Below are 20,402 nucleotides of genomic sequence, written 5' to 3' on the forward strand. Positions count from 1 at the left end.
GGACAACAATGTGTAGTTGTCAATGTCGTAATACATCCCTAGGTTCTTTCGAGCAATGGTCTGCAACAAGTGTAAAAGATTGTCATATGATGCTTTATAGGTCCCGAACCTCATCTTAATTTCATTCCTCTTTGCCCTCCAAACCTTATTATAGCTGATAGTATACTTGTACTCCTCAATTTGTCTGATTATAGACCTTGGTTCGTAGTTTAGATTGTTCACAATTTGGATGTACATCACATTAGACAAAGGCTGAGGTGATGTTTTTATGGCTGGGCTCAAGTTTGTCCATTGTGCAAGTGTGATCCATCACAATCGATGCCTCCCAATGCTCAACTCACTTCTCCTTGAAGCCGTACACCCACCACGGGTAACACTCATTCACACACTTGACATCATATTCCTTCTTGTTTGACTTGAGAATATAAAACTACCGTCGAAATGATGTCTCCTATTGAGTCACATAATACTTCATGGCCTTCTGGTAGGGTACCTGGCACCCTAGGTCACCTCATTCTACGTATACTTACAGGCCATCTGATTCTCCTCATTGATCATAAGGTTGTTAAAGTTGAGATTGTTCCAATCCGCAGGAACATGAGCATCGTCCTCATCATCCGAGATGTCATACTCAGGAGATTCGTTAGCCTCAAGATCATCCTGCTCCATCTGTTCAATTAGAGAAGGGACCCGTTCCCCCTCACCTGCCTCACCGGTCAGTTCAGTCGGATAATTCGATGAATGTACACCATTTAGATTGACATCCTCATCAAACTCTTCCTCATCACCCTCCTCCTCCTCGTACCCCTCATCCTCCATCTTCCCAACTGTCTTCTTATTCTTTTATTGCACAAGCAACATATAAGGCCAACATCTTCACATAATATCCTACAGGTACCTCCTCCATACTTAATCTTCACCGAGCGGGTACGCCTCCCAGTACACACCATCTCTCACTCGGTTGCCTACAATGCTAATGGTCATCTCTTGAACCTCAGGGTCTATTTTGAAACTCCGCATCAACTAGGCATATAAGTATCTGATACTTTTGTACATAGGTCTGAAGATACCCTTCTCCATTCACAAAAATGCGGACAATACTACCCCTTCCGGACCATATACTATTTCACTGTCCCTATAAAAAATCCTAAATTGCCACATATCAAACATACGTAGCAAGCATAAACAAAAACCATAACATTATTATGATAGAACCGTAATAATTATATAAAACTACATCTACAATGAAAAATTCATTATAAACGTAGCTCAACATGTAATCTATACTGCAACAAAATATTCTTGAGTTGCTACATCAAATAGCTCTAAATCCTACATCTACCATATCAGTCATGACTACACTATATTTAAATACTACTCCATCCATTCAGAAATATATGATGTTTTAGATTTGTAATGTTGTTCGAGAATATATGATGTTCTACAATATCAAGGTGATTTTTTATAGCATTTCCTATTATACCCTTGTCTATACCAACAGTAAATGCTACAGTAAAACACAGTTTTCTAATACTAACAAAACAACGACACGACACATTGATGCTAACATTTAGATCAAACCATAGGAACTCATCATGATAGATTGCTTCTGCACTCGGAGTAATGGATGGGAAAGGGCTGATATCATCGTTAGGACCATGGCATTCTAACTCATCAGAGATGATAGATTTATTTAGATTAAGAAGGGACTTTGTACTACTAGAAGCCATATTGTACTATTTTTTACTGTGATCTCTATATAGGCATGTGTGTTTGAGAGAGCAAGGAGCTAAACATACATGTGTTTGGCGTCAAGTTAAATAGGAGTATGTGTTTGGCGCCAGGTTAAAATAGTGTTTGGCGCCAAGTTAGTTGCATGTATGCATTTACTGCAAAGCACAAATGATCCAATTAATAGGGCTAATATGGTCATTTGAAGCAGCTTCTTAATCCTAGAGCCAAAGTCTTAAACGTCATATATATGTGAACAGAGGGAGTACATCAAATACCTAACATATGTCTAACTACTATATATAATTGCTAAAATATACGTACAAACAAGATCTAGTTGCTAAACTATATCTAACACTTATTCTAAAACTAGATCTACATTCTAACCTACGTCTAGTGACTATCCTACCAGGTTTATAAAAAAATTATACATCTAACAACTAATCTATGTCAAAATTTAGCACTAATGACTATCATACTAGGTTTTTAAAAAATCACAAAAAAAACATACCTCATTTCTCCAGTGGGGCTTCGCCGCAAAATTTCCCCTCCCTTCCCTCTCCTCTCCTCCCTACCTCTCGGCTCAGCTAGAATCAAATGCCGGCTGACATCGGTATGGCCGATGTGACCGAATTATACACCTAAAAGATCTCGTCCACTGAAGGAGCGAGACCTTTTGGGTGGGCCTGCACTTTGTCGCAGCCATGAAGTTCTCGCCCGTTCAACGGACAAGATCAAATTCTCGTTTAGTGAACGGGCGACACACTGCTTTCTACAGTTATTTAATGCACTAAACACCAGTGCCTACAAGATCTCACTCGTTCAACGTGCGAGATCTTATTCTCGTCCGATGAACAGGTGACGATAGACTATATCTGCCATTTTTTGAAACAGGCATATATTCTTAAAAATATTAAAGGAAAAAATATATAAAAAAATTCGTGTGCGTGCAACTCGTCTATAGAATTTCACGGGCCGGCCCATCGAAGTGTGACCTGAAACATCCGAACGACTACTGGTGCACACCTAAACCACTCTACTCCCGAACTCTGGAGGGGCTACAACGTCATGGGCCAGCCAATCAAACCAAACCGTTTCTCCACCGCTTGCAACTGCCACCAGCGCCTCTCTCTTCCTCTCCCTCTTCTCCGCCCCGTGTGCCCGAGGCATCCATCGCGCCGCCGCCCCAGGGTGCCGGCAGTGGAAGCCGGACGCTTGCTTCTGTGACGGCCGGAGAGGCGGAAGCTTACGCATGCACGCACGGCCAGAGATGGCTGACCTCAGGCTCCATCTCGACTTTCCATGTCCTGGTAGCAGTTAGCAGTTATAAGTGCGACGCAATTTGTTTTTGCTGCCGTTCTGGAGGAGGACTGGAAGTGAGGTTCAGCTCCTGATTTTTCAGCGGCGCAGCTGGAGACTTTTTTTTTGAAGTGGAAAACAGATTTCATTAGACCTAGGCTCAGCTAAATTACTGGCCACACGGTTACCAAATCCGGGAAATGATCCAACTATAGATGAGAGGATCATCCCTACTAGGCACATTTGCTATCAAATTACAATCGCATGTGCAGTAAAATACTTCAACTTTGGTAAAGTGTTTCGGTATCATACTTCACGCTTCTATCGACAAAACCCCTAGAGGAGGAGGATCAAAAGTAGTTCCCTTCGAAGCAGCGATGAAATTTGACACCTTAGACTCAAGAAAGTTCTGGTCATACCCATACACTCGCCTAACGAGACCCCATACGCTCGTCTAATGAAGAGCTACCAACCCTGCTTGGCTGCTTCCAACTCTGCATGCAGAGCGTTGCCAACTCTTTTGATTTTTTCTACACCTGCTGATTGGATCTCGTCCATCTCATCACGTACTACAAAGCCCCATCCTCCTGATTTGTTTTCCTTTTTAAAGAAGCCATCAATGTTTACTTTCGGAACTTGACAAGGTGGTGCTTTCAATCGTGCTTTTGGCTTCTCGGTTGGACTCAGACTTTTCTTCTTCAGCTAGTGAAAATCTGACAAAAGATAGGCAATACAATGGCTAATCACATCATTATTCCTACTACTCTCTCCTGATATTATTTTGTTTCTTGCTGACCACCAGATCCACAACAGAGTACAAGTTTTCATTTGTATTGCTGGCTCTAGAGTCTGTACGGTTCTAAACATTTATCTCACCAATTGCCAATCTAACAGCTTCAGTTGAATTTCCTCCATATTTTCTATTCTCCATGCTTCTTTCACCCATTTGCATTTTAAGAATAGATTACCCCAATCTTCATCCAATTTGCAATGTACTGGACATCTCGTGTCAACATCGATGCCTCGATGAGCCAATCTAGTGTGCAAAGGCACATTGTTGTGTCAAAGTCACCATAGAAGCATATCCATTTTGTTTAGCTCTGGCATCTCTCATATTTTTGTCCAAATCAATTTGATACTTTTATCTCCCTCCGAAGTCGCAGTATATCTCTGCTAGACATTGATCCTGTAGTTGGATTCCCATTTTATAAGCTGGTTTAACATAGAACAAGCCTTTAGCATCAATGTGCGATGCATGCATGTCCTGGAATTGTTCCTTTACCGGGATTGACAATATACTGCACTTGGGCAAAAAGATTGAGTTTATCAACTCTGAGTCCCATTCAGCCATAATTAGATCAATCAATTTTGAAACTCGATGAAGGATGCATTTACCCCTATGTGTAGCGGGCGTATGGGGTTACCCCTCGATGGAGCCATGGGTCATTCTATCTACCTCATAGTCTGTACGGTTCTAAACAAAATGATCTCGGTATTTCTCCATTTCCGACACATCATATTATTTCTTGCTTAACCAAATGCGCACCTTTAAGAATGCTACACCATGTATATGAAATACCCGGCCTAGATGATGCCCTGAGAAAATTTCCATCTGGGAAATATCGAGACTTTAGGATCCTAGCACAAAGTGAATGGGGATCAAGTAACAAACGCTATGCCTGCCTCAGCATGCCCTATTGAAATTGTGCAGGTCTCTGAACCCCAATTCACTATTCTTCTCTGATCGTGTCATTTTCTCTTAGCTAAACCATTGTACGTATCTTCCTATCTACCTCTTGCACTGGAGCCTCTTTATAAGGTAGCATTCGATTTATATTCGATCTGTTTCCACCTGCAGCTTGGGAAGCCTCGATTGCTCCTACGCATGAATTGATTTTAATTTCCACAAAAAATAATTTATTTCATAATTAGGCTACCACGACGATCGAGAGTGATCTAGAGTAATAGTCACTACTACAAAACTAGTCATAAGTAGCGATTCATCACTGCCGATTGTACAAAAATTGACAGTAAAAATGTATCAATGTCGGTTCTTAACCTCTCGCGCTCAAATCGTGTTAGAGCCGCTAAAAATCAGCATTGATACCGAGTATCAGTGCTGGTTCATGTTATGAACTGACACTAATGTATTAGTGCCCATCAGCGCCGGTTGGAGGACTAACCGGCAGTGATATGAATAGATCCAGAATTTTCCTTCGAACAGATTTAGGCTCCACTCGCGTCCGCTCTGGCTCGGATCGCACGCGATATTTTCTGAGAGTCATGGAGCCGCTCCACTCTCTCTCTCTCCATCTTAGCTCTTCCCATCCAATCTCTCTCTCTCTCTCCATGTTCGAGATCAAGTTCTGGCTGCCGCCGTCATCTGCCTCCTCCTCCTCTCTCTCCCTCATCCTAGATCCGATAGGAAACCAGCGGCTAGCGCAAGCGCGGTGCAAGCCGATTCTGGGAGCACTGACACTCGTGACCCATGGAGCTCGCCTCCGCCACCTCGAGGCCGTCGCGGTGCTTGTGAGTCATCCATCCTCCCCGGGCAAGGAATCGGGGCAAGGATTCGGCGGATCTTGGAGGCTTCTTGCTGGTTTCGTGGTAGATTGATCCTGCATTCCAGCCGCGGCAGGCTTGTGGGTAGTTTCTTGAGGTATTTTGGTTGTAGAACATGGTGCGAGGTTGCCAAGTTATCGATTTGTTAGTTTGGTAATTGTGTGCATGTATCTGTGGATTGCAGCACCAGCCTGACGGCGGGCATTGCGGCGTGGATCTCCTGATGCATGGCACGACGGCTTTGGCTTAGGGATCCGGCTGCTTGGGCTTAACGGCATGGATGTGGAGGTCACTGGGATGGAGCTCAGCGTGGAGGAGCACGGAGAGAAGGACGACGACATGGAGGAGCACGACGGGGAGGCGGTTGATGCCGAGTGGGTGTGGAGGCAGCGACAGAGTGTGCACGGCGACGGCGGCGAGCGCGGTGGCCGGATACGCGTCAGGGAGGGCGGCAAGCGCGACGACCGGATACACGTCGGGGAGGACGGCGACCAGATTAGCAGCGATGGTGGCCCAGGGGCGACGATGAGCTGGGGCCGGCAGCGGGTTTGGCTCGATGCATCGAGCTGGCTAGTTTTCCTGCTTTTTTTATTTTCTGAAAAACCTTATCAGTGCCAGTTCCAAAACTGACACCGCTAGTTAGTCCTCATCAGTACCACATACAAAGTGCCGTTAAACCGGCACTGATAAGGTTTTAGAAACGATATTATTAACCTGTTTTGTAGTAGTGAGTACTCATTATAGTACTTACAACTAGTGATCTAGAAAAGTATTGTTCTCCTGTTTTCTTTGAGTTCTTTCTTTAGGATAAAGCCATAAAAATAGAGCACGTTTCTTTAATGGATTATTATTAATAGCTAGCTCTGCTTAGTGCTAATCCCCACGAACCCTTTATATACTCTCGGGACACATTGCGGTTTCCTACTGCATTGCCTACAAACGATAATGGTATAGGTACGAACATTCTATATACGCTGACGAACGCATATACTCACACCACTGCACACGGACTCATATATCATCTATTAAAGATCGGAGATGTAGAGTTTAGAGATTACGAAGAAGTTCAGACACTATTATAGAAATTATTCTTACAGACGGTTCAGAAACCCTGTGCGAGACGGTTTTTCGAACCGTCTGTGAAAAAAAGTCTGTACAAATCAAATTTGTACAGACGAGTTTTGAATCGTTTATACAAATCTTTTGTACAGACAAGTCGTAGTCACGAGCCATCTGTGATATAGCAACAGTATAGGCGGTTAAAATTTTGAGCCGTCTGCATTATATAACAGAGGCCGTTGTAAAAAATATTTGTACAGACGGTTGTATTCCTAAAACTGTCTGTACTTTTGTATATACAATACAGAATCCATATATTACCGAATGTAACTGGCATATCAACAATAAAAACACAGCAGTATTACAAAGGCTCAACAACATGACAAAATACAATACATAATCAATATATTATTAAATGTAATTCATATATATATCACAAAGTCACACATTTACAAAGCCTCGCTACATTACAAACTCACAAAGTCAATATTACATAACCTCACGACATTTGCGTAGCATTCTTCACTCTTCATTCTTCATTCTTGCATAAACCCCGTGCCTGACAATATATAAACCAACAAATTAGCTATAGCACAGTGAAGTAAAAGAAAGTAATGAGTTCATTTGCTTCATTTTCAATATATTGAACTGACCGGCTTCTGTTGAGATTACAAACATTGCCTAATAAAGTTTTCAGGATCATAAAATTTACCGGTCTCCTTTATGATCTCCCCAAGTATGAAACTGATGAGCCTTTTTTGAATATACATGAGAGCGTCATTTGAAAGATTATTTGTAGAAAATTTATATGTCTGTAGAAGAAACTTAAAATAGTTAGACACAACGATAAAAAATGTATTTTAATATACTATATTTACACTAACCGATGGATATACTAGTGGACTAGAGAAAACGATTTGTATCATATACTGGGCAACATAGAACCCACAGAGGTTGGTGCCCTGCGGCTGCCTGCGACATTGCAGAAATTTGTGCACGGTACATTTAGTTGTATGGAATGCATATTATAACGGTAACTTGATATACGACAGAGGAATTATTACCGGAAACTTATGTTGGTGGCTCGCCGAGAATTTATCTTTCCATACAATCCCGCCATCGAAACATACTTTGCGAACGCCCTTGTCAATAAGTCTGTCAGATCTGAATACCTTTCTTTGTTGTAGTACATCGAGTCGAGGTATATGCAGTGTTAATTGTGTGTAAAGATACAAACTAGCATCCAATGGTCTCGGTAGTTGTACGGTATAAGAATACCATGGACTCTGCGACGTATTTCTCGACCTCCCCCGGAGACCAAGTGATTGTTGACCCACATACGACTTGTGGGTTGAGGAATTCAATTCTCGGATTCTCTCTCCTGGCTTCTTGAATCATAAGTCTACACATAAGAGTAATGTAGATGAATGAACGTATCAATGAGTTGGGCAGTTCATTAAGCATAGACCACGATTAGTAATATTTACTGTGTCCAGCATCTCCATAGACCGACATCCAGCTTGTCAAGACGGTAGAGGAGGAATAAATCATTGAAGGTCACGATGAAGTGTCCAGTTGGTTGCAAGAAATGTTGCCGCTGGTACTTGGCGCTGAAACAAGGAGAAAGATGTTTCTCTTGATGGAACCTCTTAAGGTATAGGTCGTGCAGAATTGTACTTGCTCAGCCCAATTGCTTTAACGCTTTTCTTGCTGACTAACGGCTCGCCAGACACGTAGGTGTTTGACAGATGTTCTTGTTCTACCTCCCTACTCTTGTCCTTCTGTTTGTTTGCTCTGCGCTTTCCGGGAGGTGCCGTTTTGGTGGACTGTTGGCAAGTTTTGCTGGATACTTGTTGTTGCTCATGTGGTGCAGAAGAAGATTTGCCCTTCGGTGGAGCACGACGAAAAGAGAAGTCGCTGACGTCGCGTACTGGAGATAGAGGCCGTGGAGGCGGTGGAGGTGCAACCAGTGTTATGAACATCTTCGGCCATTGGATGAAGGAGTGGACGGCCTCCCCAAGTGTCCTGACGTCGTTCTCTAGGGGAATAGGAACTGGGAGGGACGTGCAATTCTTATGTATCAAGTCCACTAAGACCCTAGCGTAACCAGGCCCTAGCAGTAGTCCATGGATCGTCTGATCCCTGCCACATGGGAACGCCAAGCCCGTGCCAACCTCAATGATGTTATTGGCGCTAATAGTGGTGGGCAGTACGGGCTTGCACTTGGTGGCCGCCTCTATGTCGTCGATGGGGTATCTCTCGCCAGGGACCTCTTTTGGAATGTTGTTGTCGGGGGCGTTACCTTCAAATCCGCCGATAGGTAAGTCCTATTGATCGAGCATGTTATCTGGATTGTTCCCTGGTGCAGATGCGCAGCTGCTCCAATGCTGAGCTGGTGGAGATTCAAGTGTCGTGGCTGTATCTGCCTACCTCATTGCCCGTACTCGCTCCTTGACCCGTTGTTCCATCCTTTATGCAAGCATATCCATCTGTTCCTTCATCCTTGCTTCGACCTCAGTGACAATCTCTATTCTCATCCCTTCACGTTCGGCTGCATCGCGCTCAGTTTTGTTTCTTTTTCGGCTCCTATATGAATCGGCGTTGTCAGGGAATCCCAACTTCCATAGAATAGAAACACCTATGCCACGTGTGTGACCCGGGTGCTCTTTGTTCCCCAAAGCCGAGGTTAGTATGTCTTTTTCCTGAGATGGCTGGAATGATCCTTGAGTGGATTTTTTCGAAAGTTACAGGATCCTTTGATCCACTTGCTTGGTTTCTGGCTTCTTGAAGGTGACAAAACCATTGGCCGAGCGTACGGCCCTTCCTCAGAACCAATTCCGGGCCCGCCTTTTCGGGATCTGTGAAAATGGTGTGGAGCGGTTCTCTCGAGCTACCTGCTCATCCTTCTTGTCCCAGTCCAACTCCTTGCGCGCGTACCCACCAGTGCTGAGCCTATGGAGGTGCGTGTTGCGTGACTGGTGCGTCTTGTTAGCCTGACTCTGCTGCTGAAATTCCTCAGACTGGCACCTCTCCACAAACTCTGCCCATTGATCCGCCAAGTACCCATAAGCCCTATTATTAGGGACGAGATCCTGCTTCACATATGTATTATACAGCTCGTTCTTGAAGGTCTTCCACGCCTTTCCCATCTTAGCTATTGCCCGTCTTTCCACGTCCTCCAAGGAGCACCCTTCAGGAAAGTCAAATTGGGCTTTAATTTTTTCCCACAAGAAGCTTTTCTCGCTCTGCGGCACAGCCTTCCAGTTTGGGTAGGTTATCCTGACCCTTGTCCATCCGAGTGAGGCACATGCTCTACGGAATGCCACCTGAGCTTGCTGAGGCTGTGTTGGCACGCCTGCCTCATTGATGTGAGTTATGGTGTAGTGACCTGTGGGTATTTGGTTTTTGCCTTGGCCACTGTCGGTGATATGGGATCCGAGGGTCCCCGAGTCCCGAGGCCAGGACAGCGCAGTGCCACATGGCGCCTTCCCTCGGGGACCACCTCCCTGAGGGCCCGAGGGAAGCTAGGTCCGGGAGGGGGTGCTCGGGGCCAAGAACAGTTGGTCCCCGAGTACCTAGAGTGCCCCTAGGGCTCGAGGGAAGCCAGGGCCTGAGGGAAGCCGGGAGGGGGTGCTTGGGGCCAAGAACAGTTGGTCCTCGAGTACCTATAGTACCCCGAGGATCAGAGAAGAGCCAGGTCCAGGAGGGGGTGCTTGGGGCCAAGAACAGTTGGTCCCCGAGTACCTAGAGAGCCCCGAGCACTGGGCAAGAGCTAGGTCGATGGACCCCGCAGGGACTCCACGATGAGGTGTCAGTCGGTGGGAGGCCCGATGCTATATTTAATGGGGAGAGTGGGTGGTCACATCCAACCATTCTCCCCCACTCTTGCTGTACTGAATACGCCAGCCCCTGCCGCCGCCTGGTAGGGCGGCGTGGGAACAATTAATGCGGCGGGTCCCATCGCGTGTCCTCTCGCGGGGCTCAGGAAGAAAGACGGCTTGAAGATATCTTTGATGGGCTTGAGGCTTATCGCCTATCGCCTTGTTGCATCAGACTGTGTCAGACCTACTCTGACCAGACGGGCATGAGAGAGTACTCAGAGGCTGGCCGGTGGGCGCCCCTGCGCCTGCTAAAGTTGGGACGTGAAGACCGATGGACGTCCGAGGGATGCATTTTCAACCCTCTGTAACATTAACTGTAGACCCATGATGGTTGCTTTTCATTTATTGTTTATAGGAACTTGTGCCCCCGTTCTGGGTACTCCCTGGAGGGCCTCCCCCCGGTAGATAAAAGGGGGGGGGGAGCACTTCGTAGAGAAGGGACTGAAAAGAGCCGATAGAACAGCAGAAGCTAGAGATAGAAAAGAAGACCTTGTAACAGAGAGGAAAATGAGAGAGCTAGAGATCCAGAGAAAGGCATTCGAAGAGTATTGATAACATACTAGACACATAGGAGTAGGGTATTACGCCTCCGTGCAGCTTGAACCTGTCTAAACCCTTGGTGCATTCATTACTACTAGCCGACGATCATACGTCCCGTCTAGATCTCATACATTCACATTAACCCCACGTACGAGGTAGATCCAGGCCCAACCCCCTGGCCGAATCTCGAAGGGGATCCCTCAGGATTCCCGCTTGCGGTGTTCATCCACCGACAACCACCTTGCTTTTGCTTCTGCGTCTTAGTTTCTTCTGTTTGCTCATGAGAAGTGGCATCAGCATCTCTTTGAGTAGTGACCCCCTCTAGTTGTTGAGGAGAAGAGGCCGTAGGCAGTTCGCGTTCATCTCCAGACGCCATCTTGAAAATAGGAGAAGTCACATGCTTATTAGGAACTTATTATAATGGTAGAAGATTATTCACAGAAATAGAGGAAAGAAAATGAATCAAGGTATGTGTTTTATACTTTCAATTAAATTTAACATGTGTATTATATTTAGTACTAGTTAAATCTAACTTCGATGTAAAGTCATCTTATCTCAAAAAAATTAACAAATCCATAACTTAAGCTCATGCTATGTGTGCTAAGATATTGCTAATTTCCTGTTTTTTCTCTGTTAGTATATAGGCTCACATGGCCAATATTACATGGCAAATTGGTTGGCTAATAGACTTACCTAGTTCCTACTGAGATTACCGGGCCAATTGATTGGCTAATAGACTTACCTAAAGGAAATAATGAAGCACTATGGAAATATCTCAATGGACAGTCAAGCATTACCAATGCATAACATGCCTAAACAAACTTTTGATCGAAATATACAGGATGCAAGTACATATTAACAATCAGAAGAGAAATCACATATATTGTTGAGTTGAACAATACTCAAAGATAACATAGTCTGTGACACCAACTAAAAGAAAAAATTATCTATATGAAAGTTCAAATTTCTATTTATATTGCAGCAAGTTTTTTTTTTTCCAATCCCAATGATCATGGATGCATGAATTCGATATACCAAACTATGGTTGTCCTGCTAAAGAAGAAACAAGGATGAGACCAGGGTCCCAACGAGTACATTTATGTGCAACCAATTTTCATCATAGAAACATGGAAACAATAGTGCACATAAATATTAGAGCAGTCATACATGCATAACACAAGCAATAACTCATAGTTCAGTGGTCATGTATAAACAACAATCGATGAAGGGTATCATGTAAAACAAAATTGAGATGCATGACCAACTCTTCAAACTAGAATAACACAGATCAATACACATGTCCTTGGAACACAAGGAAGGTAAGAAAATGATCAACAATTGGCCCCAGGAAGGTAAGAAACTAGAATAACACAGATCAATACATATATCAGTACCATATACCAATTAGGGGGAAATGAATATGAGTGCTCTCAGAAAATGATCAACAATTGGCCTCAGAACTTTGAGAGTTCTGCCCCCTAATTGTTCTAGTAAATTCATCATAGAAATAGCAGTGTTTCTAAGATTTCACCTAGCAACTAGAACCTGATTTTGCTCTCAAGCACCTATGTACCAAGCATCTAATAGGTTAACCAAGCTATCTCCAAGTGCAAGCATCTCATCACAGAGCCAAAACACATCGAGAAAAACACACCGAGCTATCTCCAGGTGCAAGCTGAGAATATCACAGAACTAGCAAAATTACAGGTCTACGCTAGTCTACTTAGAAACATGCCCATTCTCATCAAATGTATTTTATCATCGAGCAAACTGTTGTAATACATGCCCAATTGAACACATATATGCAAGACTTTAAACAGCAACATTCATCAAAGAGCGTAACCATCTGGCCTGAATATAAACCAACAGCACAACACCGGCTAGATCACTATTACAAGAATAGCCGGCCTGAATACAAACCAACAACACAGCACCACCACAAATCACAACAGCCGGCCATCACCACGGACGCGGCGCAAGAAGCATCGGCCGGATCACCATCACAAAAGAACAACCAGCCAACACAAATCACATTGCCACCATCTCAACGGTCGCGGCACGGAGGCCGACCGGATCACCATAGAGCAAATGCGTGAAGGTCGTACCAGTGGCTCGCCAGGGAGGGAGGTCGCTGGGGAGGGACAAGGGCCGCCGGGGAGGGAGGTCGGCGGGGAGGGAGGTCACCCAGGAGGAGCCGTTGCGGAGGGACGAGGGTGACAGGGATGGAGGAGTCGCTGGGGATAGAGGTCATCGGGAGGGGGCCACCGGGGATGAAGGTTGTCGGGAGGGAGCCGCCGGGGAGGAGTCGCGGGGAGGACGTTGTCGAGGAGGAGTCGCTGTGGTCATGAGGGAGACGAGCGACTAGGGTTACACTTGGTGTGGTGCGGGTTGGACGAAACATTATTTATAGCCACATTTGTACAGACGGGTCATAAATACGAGCCGTCTATAAAAATAGTACAAACGGCTTATAACTTCGAGCCGTCTGTACTACTACCATTAGTACAGGTGGGTCATAACTACGAACCGTATGTACTATTGATTTTCCAGCAAAACATTGAAGCTTGTAAAAATCATAAATAATCTATACAAACTCCAAAATGAGAAGAAATTTATATGTAAATTTATGATTAAATCTGTACTATCACTAGTGTGGATACTCATCATAACTAATTCATACGAACTTCAAATTAATGAGATGAAATTTTTAAGTAAAATCATAACTAATTCATTGTTACATTTTACACTGCAATATATAGTACATAATAATCGAGTAACATCATACAACATTAACAATAAGCCCTTCTTGATGATCGATGCCTAGATAGCAAGCGGCCCCGGTTGGAAGTTGTTCTTCGTTAATGGCGATGCCATCTCCAAGAGGGTACTCATCAAATTGATTGTACTCTTCTTCGTCCACGACATTCTCAACTCCGACAATCCTTCTTTTTCCCTAAAGGACTACGTTAAGCTTTGGATTTGTCGGGTCTTGCACATAGAAGACCTGGACAACTTGTTTGGCGAGTACAAATGTTCGTCTTTGTATGCAGCACATTCGAGTTCGACAGTAGTCATTCTGTACTTGTCTACCTTAACACTTGAGAGTGCGATCCAACGGCACCAAAAGAGGGGGATCTTGATACGTACATAGTCGAGTTCCCAAATCTCTTCTATGTACCCATAGTACGCACAGATCCCACGACATTTGTCCTGGAAGGCATCTATATGCACACCGCTGTTCTGTACCATGCTCTTACTATCCCGTGCTCTGGTATAAAAAGTGTACCCATTTATGTCGTATGCTTCAAATATCACGACTATGTGACTTGGCCATCTTGCCAACCAGCCAATATTGTCCTCTATTGAATTATTATTACTGAATCGCGCTGCCAACCAGTTGTTGAAGCTGCGGTTGTGCTATTTTGTGATCCTCCTCGATCCTCTAACAATATATAAATTTAACACCCTTCTCCAATCGATCCTCCTCGGCAGCTTCTAGAAAAGTCGTTACACCATCAAGGTACCCCTTGATTTGTACGAGAAACCGTACATCCAGTCACGATCCATCTACAATGTACGAAGTAAATTAATGTCAAATCAACCTAATAAAATAGAGCAACCAATATTTTCATAAAAAATGGAGCTACCATGCATGCATACATGAATGAACCATACAAATGACAATTAATTCAAAAATAATTAATGATTACTGTTATATTAATTATATACACAAATACCTAAAATAAGGGCAAACATTAATTCAAAACTTGTCGTTAAGTACTATAGTTATTGATAATTTTATGTTTATATACTAAAAATCCAAAATTTATCTACATTACCACTAGATTAAAGCTAGCCATTTATACTATCACATAATTAATCCTTTATCTATACTTTGAGCTTCATATATATACCTAGAACAAATAATATATTCTAGATCATCATGAAAAAAAATTTAAGTCTAGATATACATATAGTTGATCTCTTAAGACTAAATTAGAACACAAATCTACATCATCTAATGAATAGAATAAAACTATGATAGTATGGAAAAAATCTAGATCTAGATCTATATCTAGATCTAGATCTAGATCTATATCTAGCTAGCTCTCTAAACCAAAATCTAGACCATCTAAATCAAAATAGAGCATAATGCTTACCTTGGAGTAACAAATGCCAATAAATCTTCAAGTTTTCACCGAAATCTAACAATTTTTTTTTGTCAAAATTGTCCTCTCCCTCCAAAAACTGCGCACAAACACTTCACTATTCGGTGCCACTGTTCTGCTTTGATCCAGAGGTAGGGGATGATGTACTGCTAATAATACAGACGGTTTCATCTTCGGAGTCGTCTGTACTAAAGTGTTCCACCTCCCCCAGCTATTTTCTTATACGGCTCGTGTTTGGAGCCGTCTGTATTCTTTATATGGACGGCTCGTGTTTGGATCCGTCTGTGATATTCTTCTTAGTACAGACGACTCCAAATATGAGCCGTCTGTATTAATATTACAGACGGCTCCAATTATCACAGACGGCTCTAAACAAGAACCATCTGTTAATATGAGTAGACCCCTCCGGGAGGGGTGGGACACTTTTAGTACAACCTCAATTCCTGTTAGAAACTATTTGTATTAATATTACATATGGCTCTAATTATGAGCCATCTGTGATACTGGTTTTATTACAGATGGCTCGTAATTAGAGTCGTCTGTAATATTAATATAGATAGTTCGCAACAGGAATTGAGGCTGTACTAAAAGTGTCCCACCCCTTCTGGAGGGGTCTACTCATTATCATAGACGGTTCTTGTTTAGAGAAGTCTGTAATAATCTTTGCATAAACGGTTCCATAGAACCGTCTGTACAGGGGTGTTTTACTAAATCATTTCTGTAGTAGTGAGAGATTGACGAAATCATCATAGACGGATCGTTGTCGATAGATATGTCATCTATCATTGTAAGAAAATTTTATTATAGATTCGAAGAGTAAATCTGAAGTTTGATCCTTAATGGGTACGAGGACACGTTGCACTAACCAACACTTAGAGGTTCCGTGAGTCAGCTCTACTTTTGTGGGATGCACGCGCTCAGCTACAAAGTCCGGTTAGTCACATGAATATTTATTGACTTGAGCAAGATTTTTATACCATGTATAGTATAACTGATATGCTTTCAGCTGTTTGTGGCATAAAAAAGCAGGAAAGTACAAGTGTTTTTGAAAAGTAACCCAATAGCTAGCGAAGCCTCAATTGCTTCTATGAATATTTAATTGATTTTATAAGTACGCCGAAGAGACTAGAGTGGTCAAGAGAAGTACTTGACATAGCACACACAAGGTATTCTCAGCATTGCCACTGGCCAATAATTTGTACTTTTATTGGTCTCACTTTGATTTGTCCTGGTTATTCTCTCGATACAAATATATACTCCCTCCAATATTTTTATAAGTCGCGCACACATTTTAAGACTCAACCTTTGTAAATTTTGATAACAGTTAGTTGAACGATATGTAAACTTTGTGATGCAAAACTTGTATCATTGGATTCGGATTTTAAAGTTTTTCATATGATTTTGATTTTTATTTTTTAGCATTATACTTATAAGAGAAATTAATGATCAAAACTTACTATTGACACCATGCCAAGTCAAACTACGGGTTATATTTTGAAAAAACAGAAGCAATATTGTACAGTTAAATCAGAAGCTAACATGTATGAGATAAATCATCTCAGAACAATGGTTTCTTTATTAATTTGAAAATTGTAGTAACTGTTTGGAGCTCTAATAATAGACAACAAGACTCGCTCTACCCTGTATATTCGTACAGAAACAAACTGGAGAGTCTATATTTGCGACCCAATTACATATATATGGTAAGAGGTACAACACACCTCATATTATTTTAGGTCTATGGAGGTATAGTAGTATACCCTAGACATCTGAACTTAGTCAGACAATATGCCGAAAAGCCATACTTGACGCTGGATCTTACAACTCACGCGAACTTCCCGTACAATGAAGTTATAGTGTCCTTGAGGCTGAATGAGAGTGTGTACGCATCTTCGCGCTTGTACATGAAATCCATTGTTCGTGCAAGGTTGACTGCCTTCTCCAAAAGTGCCATAGGATGTTTCAGATCGAGGCATTCCTGGACGATGTCCATCCATGCTTCCTCGATCATTACTCTAAGCTTTTCATTAGCTTCCTCTACTGTGACCCCATACTGCTTTATGCAAGTTTGCACAGTGGATACCATATGCTCCGAAGCTTGTTCTCGCTTCACGAAAAAGAAAGGAACCGTGAGGAAAATGTTTACAATGTTGAAATTTATATATGGAGATAGAGTTGGTATCTACCTCATGTGACACCATGTCGTTAGCAATGCGTCCGACAATACAAACACCTCTGATAATTTTCGGATAGGTGAAAGCCCACTCAACCGCCTCCCTAGTAGTCACGTCTCCCAGTGAAATGAAGGCAAGGTTGGTGATGTGCATACATGCACTGCTTCTCACAGAAACTTGTAGATGCTCCTCAACATCTGTTGGTACGTAGTGTTCATCACGCCATTTGACCTCAGCATGGTAGCATTTGGCGATGTCAATTACCTGAATAGAAAGATGTACCAGATGTTAAAATTAACTTAAAAGGCAAACTTTTCATGTTGTGATCTTTCGAGCGACTTACCAGTTTTCTGACAATTTCAGCATGCTTGTTATTCTGATGTTTTAACTCTTCCACGATCTCATCTGTTGTGCCAAGTATATTGTTGTATAACGCCTTCAAGTATGCTGGGAATTTCTCTGTAGCCTTCTCATCCCACCTATATCATCGATTTCAAGTAAAGTTAGATTTTGTGTGATGCATAATTTTTTGTCATTCCACCTGTGATTTAATATTATTAAGTGAGCTAGGCCGACCTTTCCATGGCTGTGGTGAAGATATTACTCTCCTGTGTGGTGCTATAGTTGTCATAAAGGTCATCGAACAATGACACGCATATCATCAATTTTGTGAGCATTATCCGTGAATACGAGTAATAAGGCTCATAAACAACTCCCATCATCCAAAAATGCATCTCCACCAATCTGTCCCGTGCAAACCTCAGGTCCGTCCGTGACTGGAAATCCTTCCACCATCTGTAAATCGACGAATAAATATGAATTAAGTAATCAAATTATGACTACCAACTTATACCAATGTGCCTACTTACGTTGTAAGTTCTTTCAACTCCTGACAGTAGAGAACTTGCAGGATGTTGTAGTCTAGCTTTGCAAACTCCAGTATGGTCTCATCTCGCGCCGCCTTCTTCTCGTACACTGAGATGAAGCGTCTTGCTTCCACCCTCTCTACCCGCCTGAACCTAGGCGTCTCCAATGTGAACCTCACCTCCTCTGCCAGCTCCGGCTCCAAATTTGTTTTCATCACAGATTGTAGGCGGTTCTTGTTGAAAGTGATGATGGCGTCAAGTATTTTCTCCCCGTGAGTTCCCAGATGTGCAGCATCGTACAACGTCATCAAGCAGTTCACATCATCACTTGAAACGTCTCCTTGCTCATCTCTGAACTTAAGAAACACATCTGCACATATAATTGAACATTCATGTTGGTGCAAGTGTGCAGCTCAACATTACAAAATAGAAAATGAAAGAAAATATTTTACTAGTGCATTGGAAGGATTTTTTTTTCTTCTGAACTTACCAGAACAGACGGTGTACCCATGCTTCCTGAGCAAGTAGAACCTCAGCGAGGTGACATAGAGGTCATCAGAAGCTCCATCCCTGTCATCGTAGACGGCACGAAGCAGCTCGTCGATCTCCTTCTTGTAGTGGTAGTCGACTCCGAGCCGCTGCAGCGCGTCGACGAGGTCCAGCTTCCGCGCCAGGTCGGAGGAGGCTGCGGCGTCCAGCAAGATCCGCCTCACCTCCTCCTTCCTGGCCTGCGCCTTCTCCTTCATGGACAGGAGCTCTGCCGGCGTGCACGGCTGGTGGGTGAGGAAGAAGTCGCCCCAGGGGCTCGGGGTGTACGGCCGGGGATTGTGCTGCACGTCCTGCTTCGTCGACTGCGAGGCCAGAGCGATGGGGCCGTGGGTGGTGGTGGTCGCCATAGCAATGGCTGGGGTTGATCACACAGGTTGCTAGAATGCTAGCTAGCGCTGGATGATCGATACCTGAGCTCGAGGGCGGTGGATGGGTTGGAGAAGATGGCTGGATTCGCTGGCTTTATATAGACGCGCGCGCACAATAATTAGTGATGTAGATCAGAATACCATTCAAAGGTACGGTCATGTCGAGCTGCGGATCGCTACCAATAAAAAAATGCTGCTGAGGCGAAGGCGATGGAGTTTTTTTTAAATAATATTATTTTATTGGAAAATTTAAAAAATATTATCTAAAATCTGAAATTTATAAAAATAAGTGTGTGTTGGTACGCGGAGTAAAGAATAAGGACCTATAAGCACTTCACATACCCATAACCTACATATACAGTGAGCTTAGGGTTTGTCGCCACTTGGAGTGCTGATAATTGGTGGAACTAGCTATCAAATATCAATGGGATAAATGCAAAAAACCCCCCAAAAGTCACTTGGATTTTGACTTTCCCCCCCCAAAAGTTGTTTTGTTGCAAAAAACCCCTCAAAGGTTTGATTTTGTTGCAAAAACACCCCCAAAAATTCAAAAAAATTTAAAACAAATCACAAAAAATTCTAAAAAAAACTAGAGACAATTATAAGACCTTTTGTGAAATTTGTTTTCAAAAATAATATCCTTTGCATCATATTTCATGGAGAGTAAGTTTGAAAAAAAAGAAAAACGTGCAACTCATTTATTAATTCGAGTTAAATGCATAGTTAATTATTTACTAATCCAAAAATCATGAAACAAAATTTTTTAGTCTTCTTACATGATCCTCTATCTTGTAAAAATACATGAAATCTTGAAATAGTTATCGTAACGTGCAGGATTCAGTAAATGGGTTGCAGATAGATTAATTCATAACTAATCCATAACACCCCCAAAATTAGTGAAACCACTTTTATTAGTTTACTTAAACAATTATTTGTGTAGGAAAAATAATGGTAGACATAAAAAAGTTAAAATAACATGAGTTAATAAATGAGCTGCACATTTTTCTTTTTTTCTTCCAAACTTCCTCTCCATGAAATATGATGCAAAGGATATTATTTTTGAAAACAAATTTCACAGAAGGTCTTAGAATTGTCTCTAGTTTTTTTAGAATTTTTTTAATGATTTTTTTATTTTTTTGAATTTTTAGGGGGTTTTTTGCAACAAAGTCAAACTTTTGGGGGGCTTTTTGCAACAAAACAACTT

At 42.6% G+C, this 20,402-nt stretch overlaps 1 protein-coding gene across 1 annotated transcript; it reads right to left on the reverse strand.

The window, feature by feature from the left end:
• Positions 1–16,816: 16,816 nt before the first annotated feature.
• Positions 16,817–19,272, reverse strand: LOC133894808 ((E)-beta-caryophyllene synthase-like). Its single transcript, XM_062334978.1, has 6 exons — positions 18,772–19,272; positions 18,285–18,651; positions 17,992–18,210; positions 17,759–17,894; positions 17,428–17,679; positions 16,817–17,348 (listed from the first exon to the last, which is right to left on the reverse strand). Exons 1-6 carry the CDS (start codon positions 19,175–19,177, stop codon positions 17,067–17,069), a joined length of 1,662 nt encoding a protein of 553 aa, XP_062190962.1. The 5' UTR covers positions 19,178–19,272; the 3' UTR covers positions 16,817–17,066.
• Between the last annotated feature and the right edge of the window lie 1,130 nt (positions 19,273–20,402).

Source organism: Phragmites australis, chromosome 16, assembly GCF_958298935.1.
Source record: "Phragmites australis chromosome 16, lpPhrAust1.1, whole genome shotgun sequence".
In the NCBI taxonomy this organism is placed as follows: domain Eukaryota; kingdom Viridiplantae; phylum Streptophyta; class Magnoliopsida; order Poales; family Poaceae; genus Phragmites; species Phragmites australis.

Bases quoted from the DNA above. Each gene is read 5' to 3' on its own strand.
- LOC133894808 (XM_062334978.1), bottom strand. From the start codon at position 19,177: ATGGCGACCACCACCACCCACGGCCCCATCGCTCTGGCCTCGCAGTCG. The intron at 18,652-18,771 runs GTAAGTTCAGAA...TTATATGTGCAG, and splicing joins TGGGTACACCGTCTGTTCTG to ATGTGTTTCTTAAGTTCAGA. The intron at 18,211-18,284 runs GTAAGTAGGCAC...GTCGATTTACAG, and splicing joins GAGTTGAAAGAACTTACAAC to ATGGTGGAAGGATTTCCAGT.